Source organism: Oncorhynchus masou, chromosome 20 (genome assembly GCF_036934945.1).
Source record: "Oncorhynchus masou masou isolate Uvic2021 chromosome 20, UVic_Omas_1.1, whole genome shotgun sequence".
NCBI lineage: Eukaryota > Metazoa > Chordata > Actinopteri > Salmoniformes > Salmonidae > Oncorhynchus > Oncorhynchus masou.
The window spans coordinates 24,062,408-24,071,448 of NC_088231.1; the positions used below are offsets into that span (position 1 = coordinate 24,062,408).

The window sequence follows — 9,041 nt, forward strand, 5'->3', positions numbered from 1 at the left end:
GGGTAGAGTGGTGTGTGAGCGCCTCCGGTGAGGGGGGGTGGACCGTTAAAAAGTTATTTTGAAAGTGACCCCAACAGTCAGGAATTGGACCGGGCAGCGGGTGCGCGCACACGCAGAGTCAGCTGTTCTGAGCGATGCCGGATACAGTTGTAGTGGAAGGACAAGTTAAATTCAGAGATGGGAAAAAGGTTCTTATCACCTTTAAAATTACATCTTCAAACATTTCCCGGAAGTTAACCGTTAATACAATAACGCGTGGATTTGACTGTTTGATGTATTTGCTTTAACGTTGCTTTGCAGTGGAAGAGTCGTTGGGTCGTGTTGCGGAAGCCGTCCCCAGTCGCAGGTAGGTCTACGAAGCAACCAACTAATACTACATGTAAAACGTCTCCCAACATTTAAAAAGTAATGTAGCAGTCTTTTTAAATGTTTTCTACTGTCATCTTTCACCAATAAGATTTTCAGGAATTAAAAGTCAGCGCGACTTGTCAATGTGACATATGGCGACGCGCCAACCGGAGCGCATAGTGCAAATATCACATAACCACGGTGACACGTGTGTGTGTGTGTGTGTGTGTGTGTGTGTGTGTGTGTGTGTGTGTGTGTGTGTGTGTGTGTGTGTGTGGGGGTCGCGCTACACTTAACACATGGATTTAAACAGTTATACGCTTCTGTTTGCCTTTAACACAAACGCCTTGAGAAGACCGGGCTAGTTGGTTTAACAAACTGTTTTAGCATGTCTTTCAATGCTTAGACCACTTACAGGACTTAGTTGTGTCCCAGCAACAAAGTCAGGCTCGTTTAGCGACCTATGCTACGTATTTAAAACCAAAGGCTTACATAAGAAGTATACCATGTCATTCTGACTAATTGCTTTCCCTGGTGTGTGTATGTGTGTGTGTGTGTGTGTGTATGTGTATGTGTGTGTGTGTGTGTGTCTGTGTGTGTGTGTAGGTGTGTGTGTCTGTGTGTGTGTGTGTGTGTGTGTGTGTGTGTGTGCGTGTGTATATGTGTGTGTGTGTGTGTGTATATGTGTGTGTGTGTGTGTGTGTGTGTGTGTGTGTGTGTGTGTGTGTGTGTGTGTGTGTGTGTGTGTGGCTCTGAAGAGCAGTGATAAGATGAGAATAAAGAAACAGACTGAAACACTTGGAGAGACACAGCTGTGTTTGTCATGTTCCTTTCTTCAGACATTGTCTCTCAGTGGAACTAAAAGGTATATTGTGTCGAGTAAATATATTCGTACGAGCCGTCAACATGTTCTAGAACAACACGTGCCTTGTGTTCTGGAATACATAGACAGTGATTCTCATTCTAAGAGTGATTCCCACCAGACCCTGTGTTCCAATGCCTTTGAGGAGACCGATTGGGCGCCGGTGTGGCTGTTTATTGGACATTTCCTTCCTTGATGGGGCTCTGCTGTTATGTCCCTCGGACAGCCCTCCCTCTCTGTCACGGTGGGGTCTCATTGGCCTGTTATGTCCCTCGGACAGCCCTCCCTCTCTGTCACGGTGGGGTCTCATTGGCCTGTTATGTCCCTCGGACAGCCCTCCCTCTCTGTCACGGTGGGGTCTCATTGGTCTGTTATGTCCCTCGGACAGCCCTCCCTCTGTCACGGTGGGGTCTCATTGGTCTGTTATGTCCCTCGGACAGCCCTCCCTCTGTCACGGTGGGGTCTCATTGGTCTGTTATGTCCCTCGGACAGCCCTCCCTCTCTGTCACGGTGGGCTCTGATTGGTCTGTTATGTCCCTCCCTCTCTGTCACGGTGGGGTCTCATTGGTCTGTTATGTCCCTCGGACAGCCCTCCCTCTCTGTCACGGTGGGCTCTGATTGGTCTGTTATGTCCCTCGGACAGCCCTCCCTCTCTGTCACGGTGGGGTCTCATTGGTCTGTTATGTCCCTCGGACAGCCCTCCCTCTCTGTCACGGTGGGCTCTGATTGGTCTGTTATATCCCTCCCTCTGTCACGGTGAGGTCTAATTGGTCTCTTATGTCCCTCCCTCTCTGTCACGGTGGGGTCTGATTGGCCACTTCTCTCCCAGATGTAATACATATATTCTGAACAATTCCACAACAAATAAATAAAAAGACACATCTAAGTAAGGAATGGAATAAGAATATATTAATATAAATATATGAATGAGTAATGTCAGAGCAGCGTAGGTTAAGGTGCAGTTTCTGGTAAGTTGATGCCGCTCAAATATCCACTCGTTCTTCCCTGCTGTGTGTAATAACACTTCAGATCTTCTGGGCTAACAATGTAAGAAATAAAACAATTAAAAAAATGTTTAAAAAATAAATAAATACTGCACAGTTTCCTAAGGACTAGAAGCGAGGCAGCCCTCTGTCGGCGCCATTGTGCTATGTGTATTGGGAAGGGAGGATGGGTGTCACGCCCTGACCTTAGCATTCTTTTGTTTTTTTGGTTTGGTCAGGGTGTGACATGGGTGATGTATGTGTTTTTTGTACTGTCTAGGGGTTTTGTAGGTTTATAGGGTTGTTTACCATCCAGGTGTTTATATATGTCTCTGGTTGCCTTGATTGGTTCTCAGTTAGAGGCAGCTGTTCATCGTTGTCTCTGATTGGGAACCATATCTAGGTGTAACAGTATAACTTTAGACCGTCTCCTCGCCCATACCCGGGTGCGAACCAGGGACCTTCTGCACACATCAACAACAGTCACCCTCGAAGCATTGTTACCCATCGCTCCACAAAAGCCATGGCCCTTGCAGAGCAAAGGGGAACCACTACTTCAAGGTCTCAGAGCAAGTGACATCACCGATCGAAACGCTATTTTGCGCGCACCGTTAACTAAGCTAGCCGTTTCACATCCGTTACATAGGCAGCCATCTTCTGTAGGTATTTTGGTGGGTTATTGTCTATGTCTAGTTGCCTGTGTATACACATTTATAGTATAGCTTCACGTTATTTTGTATAGTTTGTTTAAGTGTTTCTTCATCTTCATCACGTTCGTCTTGTTATTTTGTATAGTTTAAGTGTTTCTTCGTCTTCATCACGTTCGTTTTGTTATTTTATATAGTTTGTTTAAGTGTTTCTTCGTCTTCATCACGTTCGTCTTGTTATTTTGTATAGTTTGTTTAAGTGTTTCTTCGTCTCCATCACGTTCGTCTTGTTATTTTGTATAGTTTAAGTGTTTCTTCATCACGTTCGTCTTGTTATTTTGTATAGTTTAAGTGTTTCTTCGTCTTAGTAAAGAAGAATGTATTCATATCCCGCTGCGCCTCGGTCTCCTCCGTACGACGGAGCTTCCTCCGTCCGTCCCCTCGCCCCGACCCCGGGCTCGAACCAGGGACCCTCTGCGCACGTCAACAACTGACACCCACGAAGCATCGTTACCCATCGCTCCACAAAAGCCGCTGCCCTTGCAGAGCAAATGAGGAACAACTACTTCAAGGTCTCAGAGCGAGTGACGTCACAGATTGAAACGCTATTACCACCGCTAACTAGCTAGCCATTTCACACCTGCTACTTATACATTGAACACTATAATAGTCTGGTAGCAGCAGTTGTGATGTGTGTTGAGGTGCGGAGAATCAGTGCAGGTGGTCAGTCCAGTTCAAGGGTTCAGCAGTCTGATGACTTGTAGATAGAAGCTGTCTCTGAGCCTGTTGGTATCTATATCAATAGTTAGTCTGGAGCTGGACCAGGATCACTCAGCTGTGTTAGCGTTGCTATGACAGCAGGACGTCTGTATTGATAGTGTTAGTTAGTCTGGAGCTGGACCAGGATCACTCAGCTGTGTTAGCGTTGCTATGACAGCAGGACGTCTGTATTGATAGTGTTAGTTAGTCTGAAGCTGGACCAGGATCACTCAGCTGTGTTAGCGTTGCTATGACAGCAGGAAGTCTGTATTGATAGTGTTAGTTGGTCTCCAGCTGGACCAGGATCACTCAGCTGTGTTAGCGTTGCTATGACAGCAGGAAGTCTGTATTGATAGTGTTAGTTGGTCTACAGCTGGACCAGGATCACTCAGCTGTGTTAGCGTTGCTATGACAGCAGGAAGTCTGTATTGATAGTGTTAGTTGGTCTGCAGCTGGACCAGGATCACTCAGCTGTGTTAGCGTTGCTATGACAGCAGGAAGTCTGTATTGATAGTGTTAGTTGGTCTCCAGCTGGACCAGGATCACTCAGCTGTGTTAGCGTTGCTATGACAGCAGGAAGTCTGTATTGATAGTGTTAGTTGGTCTACAGCTGGACCAGGATCACTCAGCTGTGTTAGCGTTGCTATGACAGCAGGAAGTCTGTATTGATAGTGTTAGTTGGTCTGCAGCTGGACCAGGATCACTCAGCTGTGTTAGCGTTGCTATGACAGCAGGAAGTCTGTATTGATAGTGTTAGTTGGTCTACAGCTGGACCAGGATCACTCAGCTGTGTTAGCGTTGCTATGACAGCAGGAAATCTGTATTGATAGTGTTAGTTGGTCTACAGCTGGACCAGGATCACTCAGCTGTGTTAGCGTTGCTATGACAGCTGGTAGTCTGTATTGATAGTGTTTGTTGGTCTGCAGCTGGACCAGGATCACTCAGCTGTGTTAGCGTTGCTATGACAGCTTTGTTGACTGACTATGTACAGACTCATCTCTATAGCAACCACTTTGTTGACCGACAATGTACAGACTCATCTCTATAGTATAGCAACCACTTTGTTGACTGACAATGTACAGACTCATCTCTATAGCAACCACTTTGTTGACTGACAATGTACAGACTCATCTCTATAGTATAGCAACCACTTTGTTGACTGACAATGTACAGACTCATCTCTATAGCAACCACTTTGTTGACTGACAATGTACAGACTCATCTCTATAGTATAGCAACCACTTTGTTGACTGACAATGCACAGACTCATCTCTATAGCAACCACTTTGTTGACTGACAATGCACAGACTCATCTCTATAGCAACCACTTTGTTGACTGACAATGCACAGACTCATCTCTATGGCAACCACTTTGTTGACTGACAATGCACAGACTCATCTCTATGGCAACCACTTTGTTGACTGACAATGCACAGACTCATCTCTATAGCAACCACTTTGTTGACTGACAATGTACAGACTCATCTCTATAGCAACCACTTTGTTGACTGACAATGTACAGACTCATCTCTATGGCAACCATTTTGCTGACAGATACACACGAGAGGCCTATATATATATATATATGATCTACATGAGGATGTGAGACCATATTATTATATTATAAGTAACATGTTACAATCTGTTCCAATTGCAAAGTTGCCAATGAAGAACCCACAAAGGTATACATTTAAATATATACATTAAAGTTAATGGTGTCTATAGTACGTTTAAATATATGAATAAATCATTGATAACGCTTCAAAAAATCATATATCCAACCACAGCCACATCCCTGATTGGTTAGCCTGTTTTTTTGACACGAATGAATGTTTCTGATTCATATCGACGCCACATTGAACCAACTTATCTGGGTTTTAAACGGCCTAAAGGGGCAGTTGACCTGATTTCCATCAAACGTGTATTTGATACTTGTATGTAACCTGGCTGTAAATGAGAATTGCTCTCATACAACCAGGACTAATTGAGAATTGCTGTCATACATCCAGGACTAATGGAGAATTGCTCTCATACAACCAGGACTAATTGAGAATTGCTCTCATACAACCAGGACTAATTGAGAATTGCTCTCATACAACCAGGACTAATTGAGAATGGCTCTCATACAACCAGGACTAACTGAGAATTGCTCTCATACAACCAGGACTAATTGAGAATTGCTCTCATACAACCAGGACTAATTGAGAATGGCTCTCATACAACCAGGACTAATTGAGAATTGCTCTCATACAACCAAGACTAAATGAGAATTGCTCTCATACAAACAGGACTAATGGAGAATTGCTCTCATACAACCAGGACTAATTGAGAATGGCTCTCATACAGCCAAGACTAATTGAGAATTGCTCTCATACAACCAAGACTAAATGAGAATTGCTCTCATACAAACAGGACTAATTGAGAATTGCTCTCATACAACCAAGACTAATTGAGAATTGCTCTCATACAACCAAGACTAATTGAGAATTGCTCTCATACAACCAGGACTAATTGAGAATTGCTCTCATACAACCAGGACTAATTGAGAATTGCTCTCATACAACCAGGACTAATTGAGAATTGCTCTCATACAACCAGGACTAATTGAGAATTGCTCTCATACAACCAGGACTAATTGAGAATTTCTCTCATACAACCAGGACTAATTGAGAATTGCTCTCATACAACCAGGACTAATTGAGTCCTTCAGCTCCCCTCAACCCCTCCCATCTATCTCTGAACAACATCCAGTCCTTCAGCTCCCCTCAACCCCTCCCATCTATCTCTGAACACCATCCAGTCCTTCAGCTTCCCTCAACCCCTCCCATCTATCTCTGAACACCATCCAGTCCTTCAGCTCCCCTCAACCCCTCCCATCTATCTCTGAACACCATCCAGTCCTTCAGCTTCCCTCAACCCCTCCCATCTATCTCTGAACACCATCCAGTCCTTCAGCTTCCCTCAACCCCTCCCATCTATCTCTGAACACCATCCAGTCCTTCAGCTCCCCTCAACCCCTCCCATCTATCTCTGAACAACATCCAGTCCTTCAGCTCCCCTCAACCCCTCCCATCTATCTCTGAACACCATCCAGTCCTTCAGCTTCCCTCAACCCCTCCCATCTATCTCTGAACACCATCCAGTCCTTCAGCTCCCCTCAACCCCTCCCATCTATCTCTGAACACCATCCAGTCCTTCAGCTTCCCTCAACCCCTCCCATCTATCTCTGAACACCATCCAGTCCTTCAGCTTCCCTCAACCCCTCCCATCTATCTCTGAACACCATCCAGTCCTTCAGCTTCCCTCAACCCCTCCCATCTATCTCTAAACACCATCCAGTCCCATCCTTCAGCTCCCTTCAACCCCTCCCATCTATCTCTGAACACCATCCAGTCCTTCAGCTCCCCTCAACCCCTCCCATCTATCTCTGAACCCCATCCAGTCCTTCAGCTCCCCTCAACCCCTCCCATCTATCTCTGAACCCCATCCAGTCCTTCATCTCCCCTCAACCCCTCCCATCTATCTTTAAAAGGGATTCTATGTTCAAAATTATTTCACCGTCTCTCCTCTCCTCCCTCTCTACCCAGACTGCCTCTCTCTCCTGGTCTACCGGGATAAGTCGGATAAGGTCAGGGGTCGTCGTGAGCGGCTGCAGATGACCTTGGAGGGGATCTGTGGCGTGGAGCCGGGGTTTGGGTACGACGGGGTGGCCTACACCCTCACCATCCTCTGTCTGGGACACACAGTGGGACTGGGCTTCGACAGCAGAGAGGGGTTGACGGCATGGGACGCTAGGCTGAGATACAGCCTGGGAGAAGGTAGGCTGGAGGGGGGGGGACGCTGAGATACAGCCTGGGAGAAGGTAGGGTGGAGGGGGGGACGCTAGGCTGAGATACAGCCTGGGAGAAGGTAGGCTGGAGGGGGGGACGCTGAGATACAGCCTGGGAGAAGGTAGGGTGGAGGGGGACGCTAGGCTGAGATACAGCCTGGGAGAAGGTAGGCTGGAGGGGGGACGCTAGGCTGAGATACAGCCTGGGAGAAGGTAGGCTGGAGGGGGGGGACGCTAGGCTGAGATACAGCCTGGGAGAAGGTAGGCTGGAGGGGGGGACGCTAGGCTGAGATACAGCCTGGGAGAAGGTAGGCTGGAGGGGGGGGGGGGCGCTAGGCTGAGATACAGCCTGGGAGAAGGTAGGCTGGAGGGGGGGACGCTAGGCTGAGATACAGCCTGGGAGAAGGTAGGCTGGAGGGGGGGGACGCTAGGCTGAGATACAGCCTGGGAGAAGGTAGGCTGGAGGGGGGGACGCTAGGCTAAGATACAGCCTGGGAGAAGGTAGGCTGGAGGGGGGGACGCTAGGCTGAGATACAGCCTGGGAGAAGGTAGGCTGGAGGGGGGGACGCTAGGCTGAGATACAGCCTGGGAGAAGGTAGGCTGGAGGGGGGGCGCTAGGCTGAGATACAGCCTGGGAGAAGGTAGGCTGGAGGGGGACGCTAGGCTGAGATACAGCCTGGGAGAAGGTAGGCTGGAGGGGGGGACGCTAGGCTGAGATACAGCCTGGGAGAAGGTAGGGTGGAGGGGGGGGCTAGGCTGAGATACAGCCTGGGAGAAGGTAGGGTGGAGGGGGGGGACGCTAGGCTGAGATACAGCCTGGGAGAAGGTAGGGTGGAGGGGGGACGCTGAGATACAGCCTGGGAGAAGGTAGGCTGGAGGGGGGGGGGCTAGGCTGAGATACAGCCTGGGAGAAGGTAGGCTGGAGGGGGGGGCTAGGCTGAGATACAGCCTGGGAGAAGGTAGGCTGGAGGGGGGGGGGCTAGGCTGAGATACAGCCTGGGAGAAGGTAGGCTGGAGGGGGGGGGACGCTAGGCTGAGATACAGCCTGGGAGAAGGTAGGCTGGAGGGGGGGGGACGCTAGGCTGAGATACAGCCTGGGAGAAGGTAGGCTGGAGGGGGGGACGCTAGGCTGAGATACAGCCTGGGAGAAGGTAGGCTGGAGGGGGGACGCTAGGCTGAGATACAGCCTGGGAGAAGGTAGGCTGGAGGGGGGGCGCGCTGAGATACAGCCTGGGAGAAGGTAGGCTGGAGGGGGGACGCTGAGATACAGCCTGGGAGAAGGTAGGCTGGAGGGGGGACGCTGAGATACAGCCTGGGAGAAGGTAGGCTGGAGGGGGGGGACGCTTAGGCTGAGATACAGCCTGGGAGAAGGTAGGCTGGAGGGGGGGACGTTAGGCTGAGATACAGCCTGGGAGAAGGTAGGCTGGAGGGGGGGGACGCTAGGCTGAGATACAGCCTGGGAGAAGGTAGGCTGGAGGGGGGGACGCTAGGCTGAGATACAGCCTGGGAGAAGGTAGGCTGGAGGGGGGGACGCTAGGCTGAGATACAGCCTGGGAGAAGGTAGGCTGGAGGGGGGGACGCTAGGCTGAGATACAGCCTGGGAGAAGGTAGGC

The 9,041-nt window shown here is 49.1% G+C and overlaps 1 protein-coding gene across 1 annotated transcript; it reads left to right on the plus strand.

Moving 5' to 3' along the window:
- On the plus strand, positions 1 to 7,443 carry LOC135506596 (protein Dok-7-like). The gene is made up of 3 exons (XM_064925930.1): positions 1 to 188; positions 301 to 346; positions 7,187 to 7,443. The coding sequence occupies exons 1-3, from the start codon at positions 135 to 137 to the stop codon at positions 7,441 to 7,443; spliced, it is 357 nt and encodes a 118-aa protein (XP_064782002.1). The 5' UTR covers positions 1 to 134.
- Positions 7,444 to 9,041: the final 1,598 nt, after the last annotated feature.